A 24,410-nucleotide genomic window follows, 5' to 3' on the forward strand; every position below is an offset into this window, starting at 1 on the left:
TTTCACTCTCATATCTCCGAACATCCACCGTAGGGCTGGGCAATATGGCCTTTTTTTAATATTGCGATATTTTTAGGCCATATCGCGATATACGATATATATGTCGGTATTTTGCCTTAGCCTTGAATGAACACTTGATGCATATAATCACAGCAGTATGATGATTCTAGGGCGTCACGGTGGAAGAGGGGTTAGTGCGTCTGCGTCACAATACGAAGGTCCTGCAGTCCTGGGTTCAATCCCAGGCTTGGGATCTTTCTGTGTGGAGTTTGCAGGTTCTCCCCGTGAATGCGTGGGTTCCCTCCGGGTACTCCGGCTTCCTCCCACTTCCAAAGACATGCACCTGGGGATAGGTTAATTGGCAACACTAAATTAGTGTGTGAATGTGAGTGTGAATGTTGTCTTTCTATCTGTGTTGGCCCTGCGATGAGGTGGCGACTTGTCCAGGGTGTACCCCGCTTTACGCCCGATTGTAGCTGAGATAGGTGCCAGCGCCCTCCGCGACCCCAAAAGGGAATAAGCGGTAGGAAATGGATGGATGGATGATGATTCTATGTGTCTACTGCTCGAATATTACGATATAGTAATTTTCTATATCGCAGAGAGACAAACCCACGATATATCGCATATATGGATATATCGCCTAGCCCTAATCTACTGTACAAACCCCGTTTCCATATGAGTTGGGAAATTGTGTTAGATGTAAATATAAACGGAATACGATGATTTGCAAATCATTTTCAGAAGAAACAATCCACGTCCAAGTGATTGTTTGACAGATGTTGCCAGCTCTGTCAAACAATGACTTGCACGTGGATTGTTTCTGCGATGCAGAGGGAAGTTAGCACGAGCGAGACGTGAGCATGAGTACATGTTTATTTATTTAACCCTATAACTACTAAAAGACAAACAAAAAGCGTGGAAGAGGGCGGAAGTACAAAAACTAGGCTGTGAAACAAAAGACTAACATAAATGCTGCAAACTACAAACATGAAACGAAAACACTTGCACTATGGCATAAACAAACACAACTTACGTGGCATGAGTAGAAGGGAAACTAGGCATGGCTTGGAAAGGAGGAACATCAGGAATATGTGAAGTTGCCAGACTGAACGCTTTGCAACTACTGGTTTAAATAATACCAATGATAATGATAACAGGTGTGAAAATTAAGGAACCGGGGCGTGACTTGGAGACAAGGTGGAAACTAATGAGTAGCCATGGTGACAAAGAAAGAAAGGAAGTGCAAACGCAAGAACTGAATGTCCAAAAAACTAAACATAACATGACCAAAACAAAACATGAACCATAGACGTGACAATTGTATAGGGGTATTAGTGCCCAAAGGCATGGGTAACTTACACATCTGTGAAGGCACCATTAATGCTGAAAGGTCCATACAGGTTTTTGAGCAACACATGTTGTCATCCAAGCAACGTTTTAATGGACGACTCTGCTTATTTCAGCAAGACAAGTGTTACAACAGCGTGGCTTCATAAAAAAAGAGTGCGGCTACTTTCCTGGCCCGCCTGCAGTCCAGACCTGTCTCCCATGGAAAATGTGTGGCACATTATAAATAAATAAATGATAAATGGGTTGTACTTGTATAGTGCTTTTCTAGCTTCAAGGTACTCAAAGCGCTTTGACACTACTTCCACATTTACCCATTCACACACACATTCACACACTGATGGCGGGAGCTGCCATGGAAGGCGCTAACCAGCACCCATCAGGAGCAAGGGTGAAGTGTTTTGCTCAGGACACAACGGACGTGACGAAGTTGGTACTAGGTGGGGATTGAACCAGGGACCGTCGGGTTGCGCATGGCCACTCTTCCACTGCGCCACGCCAATAGGACAGCGGAGACTGTTGAACGACTGAAGCTCTACATAAAACAAGAATGGGAAAGAATTCCACCTTCAAAGCTTCAACAATTAGTTTCCTCAGTTCCCAAACGTTTATTGAGTGTTGTTAAAAGAAAAGGTGATGTAACACAGTGGTGAACATTCCCGTTCTTAACTACTTTGGCACGTGTTGCAGTCATGAAATTCTAAGTTAATTATTATTTGCAAAAAAAAATAAAGTTTATAAGTTTGAACATCAAATATATTGTCTTTGTAGTGCATTCAATTGAATATGGGTTGAAAAGGATTTGCAAATCATTGTATTCAGTTGATATTTTGTTTATATCTAACACAATTTATTTCCTCTACAGTCTTTAATGCATCTATCGGGAGACCTTCCATCCATCCATTGTCCCAGAAAACCCATTTTTTTGTTTTTTACTTGACAACTTGGGCTTTTTTTAATGTCACATCATTAAGTATTTTGTGCATTAGTGGTTGCGTGAGACAGAAGGGAAGAAAAGTAATTAATGATAAACGCAGTATGAAGTATGAGGAGAGAAGGGAGGGAAACAAGTACATGTCTGGCAGGAGATTGGAAGATTATGCAGCTGGAGGAAGAGCAAGTTTGTCCAAGTTTCTGTGTCACTCTTGCTCTCAAAGGCAGCAGCGTCTCATTTACACTGCCCTGGCTCCATTGCTTTGTGTTGATGTTTATGTATGATTGTAGTGAAAGCCTCCAACTTTTTACATGTGCGCTCGCTAGTTGTAATTGGCATGCACAGAAAGCTACTAGTCATGTATTTTTAATCCTTTTTTTGTTAGTTTTTTCTTTCTTTCCTCTCATCCACTGTATGATACCAAGTTTGGATATGTATGTTTTTTTATCCAAATCGGCATTTACTTAAAAGCTATTCCATTTATATGTCTCACATTGCTTAAACAAATTGGCAAATGTTGTATCACATTCCACATATTTGGAGTCCTCCAGCATCCTGAATTTATTTTATTTTGAAGCAAAAAAAAAAAAAGGATTGCATCAGTGTGTATCTTCCATCGGAGTGGTTCTCAAATGTATTGGCTGTGGTACTTATCATCTCTTAATGACAAGTTTCAACTTTTTCAATGCAAATTTTTCAAATATTTTATACTTAACTAAGGGACAGTGCAGTTTGGACTTGTGATAGTGAAAAATAACACTGTGCCACAACACAAACAAGCTTATTGAACATTTTAAGAATAAGCTTTTATCTACCAATTTAAAAATAATTACATTATAAAAAATTGAAATGGTTTCATATTTCAGCAGGCCCATATCCAGTTCAAACCAAAATCTAAACAGTTGTTTCTTTTCCCATTGTTTTCATTTCCTGAGATTTTCATGAAAATCTGCCCATATGTTTGAGTTACAGAGGTTCCTCAACATACTAGCACATTGCGTTCCACAACTGAGGTCGTAACTCAAAACACGTGTATCTCAAAGCAGTACCCATTTAAATGTATTGAAATCAATTTAAAACTTGTGCTGGCCCTCCCAAGATACCACCTTTATATAACATGTAGCATGCGTTTTAAAAAGAAAACCAAACTTTTAGACAAATAGTGTTTGAAAAAGAATTACAATACTACAAACAAAAATAATTACTGTACTATGAACAACTACAGTTGTTTAATTTATTAATAGTGTTCAGCATTAAGGGACTGGGCTCATACAGTGTCCTTCGAGCGGCTTCTATGGCTACGTTTCCATCCAGAGTTTCCAGGTCTGCTTATTAGCCGCTTATTATAAACTACCTGTTTTCATAGATGTGGTTGCTTGTATCTCTCGTGACATCTGCCAACACTGTTTCCATCGGGTAACAGGAGGTACTACAAAATCGCTGTTTATGTTCCACACAGATGTATTCGAGTGACAGACCAGAGGAGTCAGTGCAACGTGTAGGCCTGTGTACCAAAAGTAGTGCTCGACCTTCCAGTTTTTTTTAATCAGGACTCGGCAGGACAAATGATCACATCATTTGCAGTCTCTCAATAGTTTTTTAGATGAATGTTTGCCGTTTGGATGTTTATGGCTGCTACAGACTCGATGGTAGGCTGTTAACAGCTATGACCTTTTTTTTTAATGAATCGTTTCTTTGATTTGGTCTTCCGCTTCCCCTCCTCCACACTAACATTCTTAGTTAATTCCAGTGGTTTGGGGACAGGATTGTGTCGATTTTTAAGCGGCACTCAAACGGGAAGGTCAACTAAAGAATAAAAACTTCAAGCATGTGAAATGTCCGCGAGAATGCACAAATATTTTTAAACATCAATTTGTGTCAAAATACCACTTTTTTAATGAACTAACCCCAAAAATTATCAAAACAAAATTTGTTGAACGCTCTCCTGAGCCGCGGGTACTCGCTGATCTTCTTGCCTAAACACCTCACTGAGTTGCAGGACAGGGAGACAATCAGCCACCGAAACAAGCTCTTTAGTTGGCATAGTTAGCATCATCGAGCGAGCGCACTTGTCGTCTGCGTTTGCTCTCCGAGCCCCAACTTGTAGACTGTCTACTATTCTGCTAATCCTATTTGGATGATTACAATCTGAACACTGTAAATCTGAGCCAGTTGTAGTTCGAGAGGAGTTATTAGTAGCCAGCGAGAAGGTATATTTGTGATGTGACCGATTGTAGGTCACAACACCTGAAGTATATATTACCCAAAGGGCCGTAGCAACAGGTTAGAGTTGCCAAATAGGAAACATTTTATGAGTTCTTTGCATGCGCGATAAGTTTACATTACTTTTGCAATAATAATAATAATGTGAATAAATTATCTACTAAAAAAAACAAAAACATTCTGCGGTAATAGGTTGTACTTTTATAGTGCTTTTCTACCTTTTTTTTAAGGAACTCAAAGCGTTTTGACACTATTTCCACATACACCTATTCATACACATGACATATAATGTTAGGTAAATGAAAATAAATCTAAAGGTAAACAATACCGGAAATGCACCCAATTAGAGGAAATGTAGTCTTGATTTTCTAAATTTTCTTTTGGGACTTGCATGGCAACAATACGTATATAGTTTTCCTCGTTTCTTGTAAGAGTCCATTTTCTACCGCTTATTCCCTTTTGGGCTAGCGGGGGGCGCTGGCGCCTATCTCAGCTACAATCGGGCAGAAGGCGGGGTACACCCTGGACAAGTCGCCACCTCATCGCAGGGCCAACACAGATAGACAGACAACATTCACACTCACATTCACACACTAGGGCCAATTTAGTGTTGCCAATCAACCTATCCCCAGGTGCATGTCTTTGGAAGTGGGAGGAAGCCGGAGGGAACCCACGCATTCACGGGGAGAACATGCAAACTCCACATAGAAAGATCCCAAGCCTGGGATTGTACCCAGGACTGCAGGACCTTTGTATTGTGAGGCAGACGCACTAACCCCTCTACCACCGTGAAGCCTCTTCTAAGAGTGTTCACTGAAATTTAAGTTAGTTTTTTGTGTAGACAATGCAGGAAAACAATTTGTAACAATCTATTAACTTTTCATTGCCCAAAGAGTTTTTTTATTGAGTAAATTAAGTAGAAACAGCAACGTGTTCTTCATTCTGCGCAACCCTGTGACAAATGTTTCTTCAACACAAGGTAAAAAATGCTCGTAACTCAAGGTATGCACACGAAGCATAACAAAAAACTGAGGGACAGCTTGTATCTCAATTTACTACTAAATTAAGGTGCTCAAATGTTGAGGTGACACTGTACTTCAAATACACACACAGCACTCTGCAGTTGAGTAAATAAAATAATTGTTACTTCCCATGTTTTCAATGTTAAAGTACCTTGTTTCACGAAATACTGTGTGCATCAAGTAAAAATAATATTGTGGTCAAATTAATATTCAGGAGTAGTTTAGGTAACTTACACTGGATGTATGAATGTATCGGTAGTTTTGGTTGCCACAACAAAAACATCTTTCGGATGAAATGTCACCCTGTCATTTCCCAGAGTAATTGAATGACCATATCTCTCATTTCTCATTATGACTGTTTGAAGGATCAAAGACTCCACAATGCTAGAATGTATTTGTGTGTGTGTCGGTGTATTTGTGTGTGTGTGTGTGTGTGTGTGTGTGTGTGTGTGTGTGTGTGTGTGTGTGTGTGTGTGTGTGTGTGTGTGTGTGTGTGTGTGTGGTTTCATTTGTATCTTGAAATACTAACATTAACAAACATACAGCTAATGCCATTTAAAATCAACTCACTTCTAAATGCTGAGGAACTGTGATATCTTTTAAAGTGAGTCATACGCTACTAAACTTTATACTCACAGACGTCATCACAAAATTACAATACTGTTTTGTTTAATTATCTTTTCTCACCCAGTTTCCACACCCTCCCCACAGGTGTCTTGGCAAGATTCCCGCTCTGTGGTAATAACACAAATAATAATTGATAACACATACAGCGCATGCAGAGCCAGCGAGCCAGCCAGCATGCACTGATGAGATTTTCTTGCCGTTCTCATGCACATGATTTTGCCATGTGTACATGTGCTGTCCGGTGTTCTTGGCTTGATCGCTTGCGTTTAAGCCTTTGCTTTCCCACGTTGTAGATTAGGGTCTCTCACAGGCCTCCCCTTCTCTATCCCCTCTACGCTCTGTACTTTCCTCTCTCTTCCCCTCCCGTTCAGTCTCCTTTTTTTGTCCTCCTTGTAATCCCTATATCTCTTCCTCTCTGCACCTGTACTCTGTGCTCCAGCCCCAGCTGCTCCCATCTCGGCTCGCCACCGTTGGCAAGAGCCCATATTGCACTTGGCATGTCCTCAGAGAACCCGGGGCTGTTATTGACGTGCAAGGGCCAGGCAGGCCCCCGCCCAGAGAAAGCTCCTGTGGCCAGGAGGAGCTGAGCAGATGGATGAGAAGGATGTATTTGGGCTAGGAAAGGACCGCCTGCCATTTTGGGAGGAAAATGCTCTTTCTTAGGTCTGCTATAATGGAGATTGGGAAAATAAATGTAGAGATGGTTAGATTTTATTTATTTTATTACAGTCACTTATTAGTAAATAAATAATATTGTAGTCTTATTAACACAGAGTTAAGTCAACAACAACCCCTTAAGTCAACAAAAAGTGAATGTTGACCAAGTCACCCCAATAAAGATAGTCGACTGCGTTTGCCGACCAAATATTTATGAAAAAAACCTGTCCATTTATCTCGACAAGTGTTGTATTGTCAACATTCTCTTTATTGCTAAATCAGGGTACGCAAAGATGTTGCCCCTTTCGATCAAAGGCAGCAAGCGCCCAATTATCTTAGGATTTTTAAGATTCCATCCATCCATTCATCGGGGGGTCCCGGAGCCTATCTCAGCTGCATTCGGGTGGAAGGCATGGTACACCCTGGACAAGTCGCCACCTCATCGCAAGGCCAACACAGATAGACAGACAACATTCACACTAGCATTACACACTAGGGCCAATTTAGTGTTGCCAATCAACCTATTCCCAGGTGCATGTCTTTGCAGGTGGGAGGAAGCTGGAGTGTTTTTTTGGGGTTTTTTTGCTTGTTGCAGCTGGGGAGCGACCCCATGCTCTGGAAGACGTCATGCATCGTTCCAGTTCCCAAAAAGAACTGCCCCAGTGATCTGAACGACTACAGACCAGTGGCGCTCACCTCTCATATAATGAAGACATTGGAGCGGCTCTTTCTCAGCCTCCTCAGACCACAGGTGCAACATCCCCAGGACAGCCTGCAGTTTGCGTACCAGACAGGCGTTGGTGTGGAGGATGCGATCCCTTACCTGCTGCACCGAGCCCACTCACACCTGGATAAGGGAAATGGCACTGTGAGGATCCTGTTCCTGGACTTCTCGAGTGCCTTTAATACCATCCAGCCCCGCCTCCTCGAGGACAAGCTGGACAGAATGCGAGTGGACCCCTGCCTGGTTGCCTGGATATCGAACTACCTCACCGACAGGCCACAGTACGTCAGACTGAAGGACATCACGTCTCACACTGTGATCAGCAGCACCGGAGCACCGCAAGGAACGGTGCTGGCCCCTCTTCTCTTCACCCTGTACACGGCTGACTTCTGCTACAACTCAGAGCTGTGTCACATCCAGAAGTACGTGGATGACACAGCCATCGTCAGGTGCATCAGAGACGGCAGAGAGGAGGAGTTTCGGAGCCTGGTGAGGGACTTTGCTGTCTGGTGCCACAGGAACCTCTTGCAACTCAACCCGTCAAAGACCAAGGAGCTGGTCATTAACTTTGGGAGGTCGAGTCCACGGTCACAACCTATTGTTGAGGTACAGACCGTGGACTCATTCAAGTACCTCGGGGTTTGGATGGACAATAAGCTGGACTGGACTGTTAACGCGGACCACCTGTACAAGAAAGGACAGAGCAGGCTGTACTTCCTCAGGAGGCTGCGCTCCTTCAACATCTGTAAAAAAAACTCCTGTGGGGGGGGGGGGGGGGGGGGGGGGGGCAGTACATCTTAGAAGGACAGCTCCAGAGTGGAGAAACTGATCAGGCGTGCAGGTTCTACAATCGGAATGAAACTGGACTCACTGGTGACTGTGGCAGAGAAGAGGACTGTGGAAAAGCTAGTTAGCATTCTGGATGATGCCATACAGTTATCAGTAGCCAGAGGAGCCTGTTCAGTGCTAGACTGCTTCATCCCAACTGCAGGACCAATAGACTCAAAAACTCCTTTGTCCCACACTCCATTAAACTGTACAACTCCTCACTGGGGAAGGGGGCAGGGGGTACTAGGATGACAGGAGATGCAAAACGATAACAGTGCAATACTTTTTCATAAAATGGTCACTACTGCCTAGTTTCTCTTGTTATATTGTTATTTTACTGTTGTATTTTTATTCCCATTGTTGCTTTTTATTTTTATTCTTATTGTAATATTTTTCTATTTTGTTTCCATTTAAACCCCCATTATTTACTTTTTACTTTTTAAATTGATCTCAACTCTGTACACTGCTGCTTGAATTTTAATTTTCCTGAAGGAACTCTCTTGAAGGAATCAATAACGTACGGCGTGGCGAGGTTGGGAGAGTGGCCGTGCAGCAACCTGAGGGTTCCTGGTTCAATTCCCACCTTCTACCAACCTCGTCACGTCTGTTGTGTCCTTGAGCAAGACACTTCACCCTTGCTCCTGATGGTTCGTGGTTAGAGCCTTGCATGGCAGCTCCCGCCATCAGTGTGTGAATGTCTGTGTGTATGGGTCAATGTGGAAATAGTGTCAAAGCGCTTTGAGTACCTTGAAGGTAGAAAAGCGCTATACAAGTATAACCCATTTACCATTTATCTATCCATCTATGTATCTATCTATCTATCTATCTATCTAAGTATCTATCTATCTATCTATCTATCTATCTATCTTATAAAATTGTCTTGTGGTCTAAGGTGTCTTAAGTGTGAATTTATTGTGATAGTTGGCCCTAAAATGGGCCAAGGCCGACAAACTCTTTATATCTGTGGAACGCAGATAGCTCACAAGTCATTACTCCATGAATTGTGACTTGGTACATAAAGTAGCCAATCAGGAAGCTAAAAAAGCAGTGCAGCGACTTTGAGAAAGTTCTCACCACTCGTAGATTATTCAGTCCATGTTCAGGCTGTCTTTATGACTTTTTCCAGTCATGTTTTCTTTTAGTTATTAATTTACCAAGATCACCATAATTCCCTCCTCTCCTACGTAGTCTTCTATATTGCCTGTTTTTCCACTCGTTGCTATGCTGATTTGTTGCTATGAAGCTTTTTCTTGCATTTTGTGGGATCGCTAGCTGTGGGTAATAATGTGAATTTTAGTATGGAAGAGATAGGGAGAGTATCGCTGAAAACATATACCGTTATCAAGACTTTCTGACTTGAAACGTCATGATCGTTGAATAATGTTGTATATTTGCCTCTAGTTAGTTGCCCTGCGATGAGCTGGTGACTTGTCCAGGGTGAGATCCACCTTCCGCCCGAGTGCAGCTGGGATAGGTTCCAGAATCCGACACAGGGACAAGTGGTCGAACATGGATGGATGGATAGTCGATTATGCATAGGAGGACACAGAAAAAATATGTTCTGCAAAATATAGATATGAACAGCGTAAAACAATTTAATACAATGTATTATGATATACATTTTTTTTTTCTGTGGGAAAAAAGTCACTTTTGCAAAATAACAAAAGTAAAAATGTAAAAATCATATAAACAAAACCACTAAAATGACACAAATATATTTTTAAAATAACACTGTTTGCACTGACAGACTAGAGAGACACTGTAGTCACATAAACTCTGTGGAAAATTAAGGAATTTGCTTTAAGTATAAAAGACAAACTACAACAAAAGTATTGATCCCACCATGCTAGTATTGATCCAATACCAATACCCACCTTGGTATCGATATGCACACGCGTTTAGATTACATTTGTTCACGTGAGATTTAGGTCTTGGAGGACTAGAGTCTGGCTCCCTGGTGGGACAGAATCGTAGCGTGTGCTGTTCTTTGTTATTATCGTTGCACGCCCCACACACATCCAGCCATCCATTTCTACCAGTTGTCCCTTTTTGGATCGCTGGGGATACTGGAGCCTACCTCAGCTGCATTCGGGCGGAAGGCGGTGTACACCCTAGACAAGTCACCATCTCATCACAGGGCCAACACAGATTGACAACATTTACACTCACATTCACACACTAGGGTCAAATTAGTGTTGCCAATCAAGCGATCCCCAGGTGCATGTTTTTGGCAGTGGGACGAAGCCGGAGTAGCCGGAGGGAACTCATGCAGTCACGGGGAGAACATGCAACCTACACACAGAAAGATTTCGAGCCCGGGGTTGAACTCAGGACTATTCAGGACCTTCGTATTGGGAGGCAGACGCACTAACCCCTGTGCCATAAAGATAAAAACTGCTCAATGCCTGATTATTTGTCTTTACATGTAGGGTCTGTAACAGATAAAAAATATCTTAAGATTTAAAGAATCTTGGTGTTTACCTTAAGTAGTTTGAAACAGCAACAGATCTACTCTCTAGTCACACATAAAACTTGTAAGAAATAATTCACCCCTATACAATATCCTACCCTAATACCCTACTGTGCAAGACTACCTTTCGAGTGCAATACATCCGACACTGATTGTTATTACTCCGGTACTCTTGGCTTGTTTTGTATATTGTACAGTATTTTGTATATTGTTTTGCATATTGTACTGGATTTCTTATTATTTTATTAGATAGTAGTCTGTTTTTTTCAATTCTTATTTTTTATATTTATTACTTCTTGTGTCATTTATTTTTATCCCACATTTGTTTCCACTACTGCACCTTAATTGGAGTGCTTAATCTTTTTATATGCAAATATAATGACAATTAAGGCCATTCTATTCTATTCTATACAAAATGTGCACTCAGTGACTAGTGCTTAGTGCAAAGTAACCGCTTATGTCAAAACAGAAAGGTTCCACTCTACAACACAATTATCTTGCCTAATATTAGCTTTAAAATTAATCAACTAATTCTAGGGTTGTAACTGTATATTGTAGTTTAGGTCCAAAAAAGACTTAAAAATGCCATAGTGTGTAAAATTAAGTGGAAGGAATGTTCAGGATAAACACATTTACTGTAATAGAACACAAACATAATGTTAAATGTTCTAATTATATTTATTACCACAAACATGTACTTTAAGTGCAAATAATAGTGCAGGAACAACATCCAATGTTTCAGGCAACTATTAAAAAGAACTTACGGTTGATTGTCTTTAAAGTGACAATCTAAACATCCAGTCTCTGAACATTTACATTTACATAATACAGTGGACATGTATTATATCCATTTGGAAGATGCTGTTTCCCAGAAAAGTTAACTAACTATTTAACTTAGAATAATGTTGAAGCCTTAAAAACTGATGTTTGGTTTTGCTGGCTTCAAACATATTTTCTGGTCGGTGGTTTATCAGATGGCGACCTTTCCAGTGTGTTCCCTGCCTTCCTTCCAAGTGCAGCTGGATAGGCTCCAGCCTCCTCGTGATATTGAGAGTATAAAATGGATGGTTGGAATATTAGCATTAAGCTGCCAGGTGTTTTGTAGCTTCTGTACTGTACATGAGCGAAAACGTACATGTGGAAAATAGAGTTGTCTACATAGTCTGAAAAGATACTGCTGGAATGATTGTTTCTTTTAAGTCCAAATTCCTCCAATGTTAAAGTATTTTTCTGAATAATGATGTAAGTCAGCCACATACGGTAGGTTATACGTTCTAATGAATGTGAGTGTATAGCCTGGCAGAGAAGAAATAAACGGATAGTTAAAACGTTGGATTCCTCCCAACTTGTTTCCCACTATTTTTCTTCGCTTGCCATGATCCTATCCCCCCCTTGATCCAGGAGGGGGTATCACCACATGGACTTGCAGACCGCTCTGTCACGGAAGTGACAGCTTAGTTGCACTCTGTCAGGACCCAATGAAAGAGAAGAAAATCTATGTTGAGGGCCATAAGAAAGAGGAGAGGATATAAGTGCCCTTGCTCTTTGTTTGGCAACTGTAAACTGATGTATAATAGCAAGACATTAGTCAGGTGATTGGCTGTAAGGGTATAGCCGAGTAATTGACCTTCATGTGAATGTGGATGACTTTTTAATTTAACAATGGTATTAAAACGTTTACATTTTCTTATAATGTTCAAGCTTCTTCTGCGCTTGACATGGGTCATGGGTTTTAAGAGTTACATAGAGTTTCACTGCGTAGGCAGGGGAGCGTAGGACCCGGGGAGCAATTTGGAGAAAGCCTCATATATCGCACCCAAAAAATATACTGCGGAGGTAAACATGCATTTATTTAGAAAGCACGAAACAGCATCATGTGACTCCTTTCTCCAGCTCTGAATGTGGGGATGAGAGAGACAGAAATCAGGCTGGATGGCGACACTAGCAAACAGTCTGTTGATAACAGTGCCATGAATATTGTATATTCATATAGTTTCCATCCATCATTCCATTTTCTACCGCTTATTCCCTTTGGGGTCGCGGGTGCCTATCTCAGTTACAATCGGGTGGAAGGCGGGTACACACTGGACAAGTCACCACCTCATCGGAGGGCTAACACAGATAGACAGACAACATTCATACTCACATTCACACACTAGGGCCAATTTAGTGTTGCCAATCAACCTATCCCCAGGTGCATGTCTTTGGAAGTGGGAGGAAGCCGGAGTACCCGGAGGGAACCCACGCAGTCACGGGGAGAACATGCAAACTCCACACAGAAAGATCCCGAGCCCGGGATTGAACCCAGGACTACTCAGGACATTTGTGTTGTGAGGCAGACGCACTAACCCCTGTACTACCGTGTTGCCCTTACATAGTTTTGTCATTTGTTTATATTCCTACAGTATTTATTTTAATTCTGGGACGTTCACTTGTCCATTATTTAATTGCTAACTTTGTCAATGATCCAAAGTAACACATACTAGCTTAAATGTTTTGGCATCCCCTTCCAGATAGCAAAATGCCACCACAAAAAACAATGAAACGGAAGCAGTATTTACTCAGTTATTTAAATAAGAGTCAGTGTAACTATTACGCCCCACAATGTTATTTTCTAAGACACCTAGTGGTGGAAATCAGTTTTGCAGTTTGTGTTCTGTTTTGACCCTCCTGTCTTGCCGTAGCCAGCTTGGTGTGTGTGTTTCAGAGAACAGTATGAGAGCAGTTGTCAAACAAACAGCACTTACTGTAGGCTTAGACTTAGACTTAGACAAACCCCACAAGGGAAATTGTTCAACACAGAAGCTCAGTTACAAATGATAGAATAGAATAGAAAGTACTTTATTGATCCCTGGGGGAAATTCAGCAACACAGTTCGCTCACAATAGACAATAATAGTAATAAATAATATATAACATATATCCATCCATCCATTTTATACCGCTTATTCCCTTTGGGGTCGCGGGGGGGGGGGGGGGGGGGGGCTGGTGCCTATCTCAGCTACAATCGGGCGGAAGGCGGGTACACCCTGGACAAGTCGCCACTGCAGGGCTAGCACAGATAGACAGACAACATTCACACTCACATTCACACACTAGGGACCATTTAGTGTTGCCAATCAACCTATCCCCAGGTGCATGTCTTTGGAAGTGGGAGGAAGCCGGAGGACCCGGAGGGAACCCACGCATTCACGGAGAGAACATGCAACTCCACACAGAAAGATCCCGAGCCTGGGACCTTCAAACAGACAGTTTCTCCTTCTGTGTGTCTGACAAGGAAAAGCCATTTACAAGAAGGGGAATCTTTTCTGAGCTGCCACCTTATCGTGGTAGACAAGTTTGCGTGTCCCAATTGTCCTAGGAGCTATGTTGTCCGGGGGCTTTGTGCCCCCTGGTAGGGTCCCCAAGGCAAACAGGTCCTAGGTGAGGGATCAGACAAAGAGCAGCTCAAAGACCTTTATACAGAAGACAAATCATGGACCCAGATTTCCCTCGCCCGGACGTGGGTCACCGGGGCCCCCCTCTGGAGCCAGGCCCGGAGGTGGGGCACGATGGCGAGCGCCTGGTGGCCGGGCCTGTTCCCATGGGGCCCGGCCGTGCACAGCCCGAAGAGGCAACGTGGGTCCCCCCTCCAATGGGCTCACCACCCATAGCAGGGGCCATAGAGGTCGGGTGCGATGTGAGCTGTGTGGCAACGGCAGGCAGGGCACTTGGCGGTCTGACCCTCGGCTACAGAAGCTGGCTCTTGGGACGTGGAATGTCACCTCACTGGGGGTAAGGAGACTGAACTAGTGCGCAAAGTGGAGAAGTTCCGGCTGGATATAGTCGGACTCACTTCGATGCACAGCAAGGGCTCTGGAACCACTTCTCTCGAGAGGGGCTGGACCCTCTTCCACTCTGGCGTTGCTGGCAGTGAGAGGCGACGGGCTGGGGTGGCAATTCTTGTTGCCCCCCGACTCAAAGCCTGCACGTTGGAGTTCAACCCGGTGGACGAAAGGGTAGCCTCCCTCCGCCTACGGGTGGGGGGACGGGTCCTGACTGTTGTTTGTGCTTACGCACCAAACAGCAGTTCAGAGTACCCACACTTTTTGGGTACACTCGAGGGAGTATTGGAAAGTGCTGCCCCGGGTGATTCCCTTGTCCTACTGGGGGACTTCAACGCTCTTGTTGGCAACGACAGTGAAACCTGGAGAGGCAGATTAGGAAGAGTGGCCGCCCGGATCTGAACCGGAGTGGTGTTTTGTTATTGGACTTTTGTGCTCGTCACAGTTTGTCCATAACAAACACTTTGTTCAAACATAAGGGTGTCCATATGTGCACTTGGCACCAGGACACCCTAGGCTGCAATTCCATGATCGACTTGTAGTTGTGTCATCGGTTTTGCGGCCTCATGTTTTGGACACTCGGGTAAAGAGAGAGGCGGAACTTTCTACCGATCACCACCTGGTGGTGAGTTGGCTGCGATGGTGGGGGAGGATGCCGGACAGACCTGGCAGGCCGAAACTTATTGTGAGGGTCTGCTGGGAAGGTCTGGCAGAGTCTCCTGTCAGAGAAAGTTTCAATTCCCACCTCCGGAAGAACTTTAAACATGTTGCGAGGGAGGTGCTGGACATTGAGTCCGAGTGGACCATTTTCCGCACCTCTATTGTCGAGGCGGCTGATTGGAGCTGTGGCGGAAAGGTAGTCGGTGCCTGTCGGGGCGGCAATCCTAAAGCCCGTTGGTGGACACCAGCGGTGAGGGATGCCGTCAAGCTGAACAAGGAGTCCTATCGGGTTCTTTTGGCTCATAGGACTCCGGAGGCAGTGGACAGGTACCGACAGGCCAAGCGGTGTGCAGCTTCAGCGGTCGCGGAGGCAAAAACTCGGACATGGGAGGAGTTCGAGGAAGCCATGGAAAACGACTTCCGGAATACTTGGAAAACCTCCTCAATACTACTAGCACTTCTTCCTATGAGGAAGCAGTGCCTGGGGAATCTGTGGTGGACCTCTCATATATCTGGGGCTGAGGTTACTGAGGTAGTTAAAAAGCTCCTCGGTGGCAAGGCCCCAGGGGTGGTTGAGACCCGCCCGGATTTCCTTAAGGCTCTGGATGCTGTGGGGCTCTCTTGGTTGACAAGACTCTGCGGCATCGCGTGGACATCGGGGGCGGTACCTTTGGATTTGCAGACCGGGGTGGTGGTTCCTCTATTTAAGAAGGGGGACCGGAGGGTGTGTTCCAACTATCGTGGGATCACCTCCTCAGCCTTCCCGGTAAGGTTTATTCAGGTGTACTGGAGAGGAGGCTACGCCGGATAGTCAAACATCGGCTTCAGGAGGAACAGTGTGGTTTTCGTCCTGGTCGTGGAACTTTGAACCAGCTCTATACTCTCGACAGGGTTCTTGAGGGGGCTACTTTTTGGGTACAGATTAATGCGAAGGGCTACCAGTTTGATACACACTTAAATACATTGCCAGGAATAGCCATCTGCTCAATTTACTTTTAATAAATAAATCTATATATATATTTTTTTTAAAAAAAGGGTATTTCTGTCTGTCATTCCGTCGTACATTTTTTTTCGTGTTACGGAAGGTTTTTTCTAGAGAATAAAACATTAATTGAATGGTTTAAAAGAGGAGAAAACACGAAAAAAATTAAAATTAAATTTTGAAACATTGTTTATCTTCAATTTCGACTCTTCAAATTCAAAATTCAACCGATAAAAATGAATAGAAAAACTAGCTAATTCAAATATTTTTGAAAAAAATAAAAAAATTATTTATGGAACATCATTAGTAATTTTTCCTGCTTAAGATTGATTTTAGAATTTTGATTACATGTTTTAAATAGGTTAAAATCCAATCTGCACTTTGTTATAATATATAACAAATTGGACCAAGCTATATTTCTAACAAAGACAAATCATTATTTCTTCTAGATTTTCCAGGACACAAATTTTAAAAGAAATTCAAAAGACTTTGAAATAAGATTTCAATTTGATTCTACAGATTTTCTAGATTTGCCAGAATATTTTTTTGAATTTTAATCATAATAAGTTTGAAGAAATATTTCACAAATATTCTTCGTCGAAAAAACAGAAGCTAAAATGAAGAATTAAATTAAAATGTATTTATTATTCTTTACAATAATAAAAAAAAAACTTGAACATTGATTTAAATCGTCAGGAAAGAAGAGGAAAGAATTTAAAAGGTAAAAAGGTATATGTGTTTAAAAATCCTAAAATCATTTTTAAGGTTGTATTTTTTTCTCTAAAATTGTCTTTCTGAAAGTTATAAGAAGCAAAGTAAAAAAAATAAATTCATTTATTTAAACAAGTGAAGACCAAGTCTTTAAAATATTTTTGGGGATTTTCACATTCTATTTGAGTTTTGTTTCTTTTAGAATTAAAAATGTCGAGCAAAGCGAGACCAGCTTGCTAGTAAATAAATAAAATGTAAAAAATAGAGGCAGCTCACTGGTAAGTGCTGCTATTTGAGCTATTTTTAAAACAGGCCAGCGGGCTACTCATCTGGTCCTTACGGCCTACCTGGTGCCCTTGGCCACCGCGTTGGTGACCCCTGCTGTACATCAAGCAAGAATGGGAAAAAAATTTACCTGAAAAGCTTCAAAAGTTGCTCTCAGTTCCCAAACGTTTACTTAATGTTGATATAGGAAAGGCCATGTAACACAGTGGTAAAAATGCCCCTATGCCAACTGCTTTGCAATGTGTTGCTGCCATTAAATTTTAAGTAAATAATTATTTGCAAAAAAAAAAACAGGTTTCTCAGTTCAAACATTAAATATTTTGTTTTTGCAGTCTATTCAATTGAATCTAAGTTGAAAAGGATTTGCAAATCATTGTATTCTGTCTTTATTTACGAATTACATAACATACCAGCATCAGTGGTTTTGTATGTATATACAGTATATATGTAAGCATATGTTTATATGTATGTGTATATGTATATATTTGTGTGTGCGCTTGCGTGCCTAGAAACAAGCTGAACATTTTTGGTCATGACAGAAATCTCTATATCTTGTTTTCCAGGTACCATTGTCCTGTTCCCAAGGTCTTCTTTGTGCAGCTGTCTGTGGGGAGTCACGAGTTCGTCGGAGAGGGACGCACTCGCCAAGCTGCCAGACACAACGCTGCCATGAAGGCCCTGCAAGCCCTCCGCAATGAACCGATCCCTGAAAGGCCGCAACAGGTGACAATGCCACAAACAACTAATTTTTGCGTTACGGCATACCAATCATTCATTAACCATAAATGTGTGTTTACTTAGATAAATAAACCAACATTTTTTTATTTACTGTATAAACCTAATATAAGACAACGCCGATTATAAGACAGACCCCTTGTTTTCGTTTGGACTTGTTTTGTGCCTGCTGTGTTGAATGATGGGTACCGAAATTGGTACATTTTATAGGCACTTACCAAATTCTGTCAGTGATCCAAGTAAAATCAGAAAGTGCCGTATTAAAGGCCTACTGAAACCCACTACTACCGACCACTTAGTCTGATAGTTTATATATCGATGATGAAATATTAACATTGTAACACATGCCAATACAGCCTTTTTAGTTTACTAAATTGCAATTTTAAATTTCCCGCGAAGTGTCGTGTTGAAAACGTTGCGTAAGATGACTAGTATGACGCGTGCATTTGACGTCTCGGGTAGTAGTAGACATTATTTTCCAGCCCGATTCCAGCTATAAGTAATCTGCTTTAATCGCATGATTAAACATTATTCTGGACATCTGCATTGTTGAATCTTTTGCAATTTGTTCAATTAATAATGGAGAAGTCAAAGTACAAAGATGGAGGTGGGAAGCTTTTAGCCTTTAGCCACACAAACACACGGTGTTTCCTTGTTTAAAATTCCCGGAGGTGAAGCTTTACTATGGATCAGAGCGGTCAAGCAAACATGGATCCCGACTACATGTCAACCGGCAGTTTTCTGTGAGAAAATTGTGGTAATAGGTCGGCTCTTACCGTAGATCAGCGGAGCTTCTGTTCTGCTGCAGCTGCCGTGACTTCCCTCAGAGACTCCAGCGTCAACACACACCTCCGACTTTAGGTACTATTTAACTCACTAAAACACCAGCAAAATAATAGGCAAATAAGGGATTTCCCAGAATTATACCAGTAAATGTGTCTAAAAACATCTGAATCGCTCCCACTGCAATCGCCGCTTTTTTTTTTTCTGGTCCTTCACTCTAAATTCTCTCATCCACGAATCTTTCATCCTCGCTCAAATTAATGGGGAATTTGTCGCTTTCTCGGTCTGAATAGCTCTAGCTGCTGCTGGCTATGATTGTAAACAATGTGAGGATGTGAGGAGCCCTACAACCCGTGACGTCACCCGCACTACTTCCGGTAAGGGCAAGGCTTTTTGATTAGCGACCAAAAGTTGCGAACTTTATCATCGATGTTCTTTACTAAATATTTTCAGCAAAAATATGGCAATATCGCGAAATGATCAAGTATGACACATAGAATGTACCTGCTATCCCCGTTTAAATAAGAAAATCTCATTTCAGTAGGCCTTTAATGTGTTGGATTAATCGAGTAAAAGTATAAAACACATTTTTTAGCCTCAATCAATTAGGATACAATGGAATATTTATTTTTCCCACAATGGGGGACTAATGTGGTTGCTGTGCAGATACAAAAAGTTCACTAAACATAAGTTGAAAACATGAAAACAAGAAGGAAACCTCAAAGAAAACAAAGCACATAAAAGAGCACAGAGCTGATGCAACTGGCTAACACTTCATCTGCACCATTTTTATGTACATTTACATAAGTAAAACAAACAAACAAACAAAACTTATTGCCCACATATGATTGTACCATACATAAACAAACGACAAAACAAAAACACAATTTCTACACCCAAATAATGAATGATGAATGTGTTGTACTTGTATAGCGCTTTTCTACCTTCAAGGTACTCAAAGCGCTTTGACACTACTTCCACATTTACCCATTCACACACTGATGGAGGGAGCTGCCATGCAAGGCGCTAACCATCACCCATTAGGAGCAAGGGTGAAGTGTCTTGCTCAGGACACAACGGACGTGACGAGGTTGGTACTAGGTGAAAATTGAACCAGGGACCCTTGGGTTGTGCACGGCCATTTTCCCACTGCGCTACGCCAAATTAAATTGAATGAATCACACACCGCATCGAATCTTAATGAATCGTTCATACACTAAATGGAATCGCATCGAATCGTTCTTTTTATATATATAAATAAATCGTTTTTGAATCAACCATGAATCAACCGTTTTTGAATAAACCATGATGGCCTTTGTGCTCCATGCCGTCATCTACTGGGGCGGTAGGGGGCAGCACGGCCAGAAACAATAACGGGCCCATGAAGGCAACCAAGAATGTTGACTCCATCATAGACTGCCCACAAACTTGCGGTAATTGTCCATTCCAGCGAGAATTGTCCAGGGAGTTCGAAGTGTCCGATAGATGCTCATTCAGCCAAGTTTGTCTATTCCGACGTTCTGCAGCCCTGTCTTTTCCTCCACATTTCCTCCGATCTCTCAATGCGAACTCCGGTGTTGCAGAGAGCCGGCAGCTTTGTCTATTCCGACGCTCTGCAGCCCCGTCTTTTCCTCCACATTTCCTCCGATCTCTCCATGCGAACTCCGGTGTTGCAGAGAGCCAGCAGCTGGTCTTGGGTGAAAACATGGTAATGGCCAAAACGCTCCCCAGACAGGTCCAAAAGTTCACAAGAAAGCACCAAAATGCACCGCAGAAATCACAAATGTCACAAAAGTGCGCCATCAAAAGGCAAAAGAACTCATTTAAAAAAAATGGAAACATCAGTCCGTCTTATTAATTTTTTAATGATCGCAAATGCTCTGACGGCTCTCCCACCACCACCACCACACATGCACAAACACACACAATCCACATCATCGGTGGCAGAGGTACAAGCTACATCACCAATGGGAGTACTCGATTCGAGCAGTCTTGCGCTTTTTTACTAATTAAACAAATCATCAAAGTAGTGAAGTGACGTGAATTATATTTATATAGCACTTTTTCTCTAGTGACTTAAAGCGCTTTACGTAGTAAAACTCGATATCTAAATTTCACATTCAAACCAGTGTGGGCGGCACTGGGAGCAGGTGAGTAAAGTGTCTTGCCCAAGGACACAACGGCAGTGACTAGGATGGCGGAAGCGGGGATGGAACCTGCAACCCTCAAGTTGCTGGCACGGCCACTCTACCAACCGAGCTATACCGTACAAATGGATGCTTTTTTCCTAATCAAAATAAATCGATTTACAGGATATAACAGCTGGACAATACAGTTATCATTATCAGCTCACTGTCAAATGGTAAATAAAATTGAATTTTATTGTAAAACAAATTAACATTTATTAACACGTGAACTAGGGCTGAGCGATATGTGCGATATATCGCAGGCTTGTCTCTGTGCGATATAGAAAATGACTATATCTTAATATTCAAGTATACGTTCTCACGCAGTTGTTTTTAGCTGCGGGCATTACACTACAGGCTCTTCCCACTCCTTCTTGTGTCTCCTTATCACAGAGTGTAAGCGCAAGTTCTTACATATGTCACATACTGTCACGTCATACGTCACATACGTATACGCCCTCGCGGAGCAGAGAAGTAGCAGCGTGGCTAACGTTAGCCGTGATGCTAGCGGAGTGTTGCGAAGGTGCGAAAGAAGATGCGAATCTGGTAACAAATGAAGGAAGAATTAATTCCCAAGAAAAACGGCACGGGGTCCATCGTCTGGTGGTGGTTTGGCTTCAAGTGGGAATATGATGAATGATAAATAAATGATAAATGGGTTGTACTTGTATAGCGCTTTTCTACCTTCAAATTACTCAAAGCGCTTTGACACTACTTCCACATTTACCCATTCACACATACATTCACACACTGATGGAGGGAGCTGCCATGCAAGGCGCTAACCAGCACCTATCAGGAGCAAGGGTGAAGTGTCTTGCTCAGGACACAACAGACATGACGAGGTAGGTACTAGGTGGGGATTGAACCTGGGACCCTCGGGTTGTGCACGGCTACTCTCCCACTGCGCCACGCCGTCCCATAGAATAGACAACTTTAATTTGTCAAGTGTGGGGCTCAAGTGTTGCTACCAAAAGTAGCATTACTGCTAATATGTAGCATCTTTTGAAAAGTCACCTGCTAATGACTTTAATAAAAAAGTTTTGGCAAATTGACTTAGTTGTGATTTCCATCTCTGCATGAAAGTTAAAAATGAGCATACTGGCTATTAATGCAGTGTGAACAAGATTGTTTTAATGTAGACACACGGAATCATTCAGGGCTAAGGAAAAATACCGACACATATATCGTATATCGCGATATTGCCTAAAAATATCGCGATATTAAAAAAAGGACATATCTCCCAGCCCTAACTTAACAGACACAGAGAATTGAGTACTGGTATCGAGGGTCAAGTACTGTGTATTTGTACCATGTTGATTCAAATGTGAAAGGTACCCATTCCAAGCTGTGTTAATGTGTTGATTATTACCGCCTCCAGGCTGTTCTGTATTTGCTGGAGTTTGTATGACTGTCAGTTAGCAGCTTAGCTCCAAAAGTTATGGGCAGATTTTTACAAAACTTTTAAGAAATGTCAGAAATGGGATAAGAAACAGGTGATTAGATTTTGGCTTGGTCCTTAGGGGGCGGAGCTTGAGCGTGGATGTTAGGCTGAGGCTGGTCCGCTGCCTTAGCCCTTGAAAAATGCCTCAATAGTCCGCTATTGTTAGTATAGTGTCTGTTAGTGGTGGCTAGCTAATGGAATTAGGGAGGCGTAACGTATCACTGCGCCTGATTAGCGTCCTGGCTAATGGCCCAATAAGTGAACATTTTGGCAAAGTGAGTGATGCAGTGGAATGAAAAGATGTTTGCACTGTACGACTTGTAGGAATCTGTGGAGGTTGCGTGAGTTTGAGTGGCGTGTCGAAGCCACTGAAGACTGCTTCTGCCTCCTTCGGTGGCAGCGTGTTGTCGTCACCAGATAACACTGAGTCAATGGGGACAAGCGTTATGGTCTTCAGAACCTCTGGGGAATACCGACAGTTTTCCGCCTCCAAAGCCTTCACCACCCACCAAGTCCCTTTGTCCCATACTTCCATGTTCTCCAAGGTGAAGTCTTCTTTGGGAACGCTTTCTGCGAGAAAACTTTGTGCTGGCAGTCTTCTGTTGCCTGCAGGTCGTATGTTTTGCGGTGATCGTTTCCCCAAAATGCAGAAAAGACGTCAGGGAGCAGCATGCAGGTAAGAATATGTTTTCCAAAGACAAAGGCAAAAATACTGTATACCAAATATAAACGTGCCAATTGCACAAGAAGCTATGGAAAAGCTTCACAAAGGTCTCAGCCTGTGAGTAGCTATCAAACTGAATTGGTGTGTAAAAAAAACACAACTGTAGCAAGTAAGACTGCCAAGCTACGTAGACAGCGAGGCAAGTTTAAATAGCCCTCTGATTAGTGATCGAGGCAGGTGAGCATCCTGACCACTAACCAGAGGCAGGTGCAAAAAATCGGTGTCCATTGCAACAAAAGGAAGCATTAGAACAGACACACTAAACGGAGGAGACATGATAACCAACACCAAACATAATATGACGTGATGTGACAGATCAGAACACATATATTAGTTTCGCCTTGTAAATCTAAACAAACCTCTGCATGGAATTCAACATTTTTGAGTTTCACCACTATAAATTCTAGGAGGATGACAAAGATTCTTCAAAGTTTGAATAATGTTACTACATGTTACATTCTTGACTAATTTCCAATTATGTTTTATTTTTTCTTAAATTCTACAGAAGTAATATTTATTTGTACTATTTTATTTTTAAAGTGTGTTTTTTTTATGGTACGTATGTGGTTCTTGAGACCTTAGGCTGTAAGCTCATGTTACTTTAAACTAAACAAATGATCTCCTTTCTGATAAGAGAACCAATTAAGAACTGAATCGTTAAGCAGAATAAAAGGTGTTAACGGAACCGGAAAAATCTTATTTATTCCCATCCCTAATTGCGCATTTCATATTTGTTTAAAAAAAGACACACATTTCTTATTTGCAGGTCAAATGATGTGACTTTTTTTAATCCAGTAGAAGGGGGATGACCATTATGAAACACCAACACAGTATCAGTGCAGTGTCATTACAGCTAGTATGTGTGCCATACACTTACTAAGGCATAATTTGCCCATCACTAGTATTTTCTTATTGTTTTCATTACAAGACTCCCCTTCTGTGTTAGTGTTTGCTAGTGGCCAGTCCTCCACTCTACGAAAGGGAATGACTGACAAGAGGGTTCACTCAGTTTATTCAATTCTAAAAAGGTATGGGCGGATTTGGATTCAACTTTCAGGAAATGTCACAAATTAGATAAGGAACTCGTGATTAGACTTTGGGGGGGAACCGTTTGGCTTCACGCTTAAAAAAAAAAAAAGATTCCTTTCGCTCCCAACGATATCTTTGCTGATTGCTTAACTGCAATGAAGTCACGTTTGTATTGATTGTACAAGCAACAATACTCCCCAAAGGAGGAAAAAAAGG

At 42.1% G+C, this 24,410-nt stretch overlaps 1 protein-coding gene across 4 annotated transcripts in view; it reads left to right on the forward strand.

Moving 5' to 3' along the window:
- stau2 (staufen double-stranded RNA binding protein 2) overlaps nt 1–24,410 on the forward strand; it is a 315,345-nt gene that overhangs the window by 114,799 nt on the left and 176,136 nt on the right. For all 4 annotated transcript variants that reach the window (XR_009809837.1, XM_061922079.1, XM_061922081.1 and 1 more), the window contains exon 6: nt 17,860–18,019. Coding sequence is in view for 3 of the 4 variants with exons in the window: in XM_061922079.1 (XP_061778063.1) it covers nt 17,860–18,019 (160 nt within the window). In the remaining variant the exon portion in view is untranslated. The remainder of the gene's footprint in view (nt 1–17,859; nt 18,020–24,410) is intronic.

This window comes from Nerophis ophidion, linkage group LG15 (genome assembly GCF_033978795.1).
Source record: "Nerophis ophidion isolate RoL-2023_Sa linkage group LG15, RoL_Noph_v1.0, whole genome shotgun sequence".
NCBI lineage: Eukaryota > Metazoa > Chordata > Actinopteri > Syngnathiformes > Syngnathidae > Nerophis > Nerophis ophidion.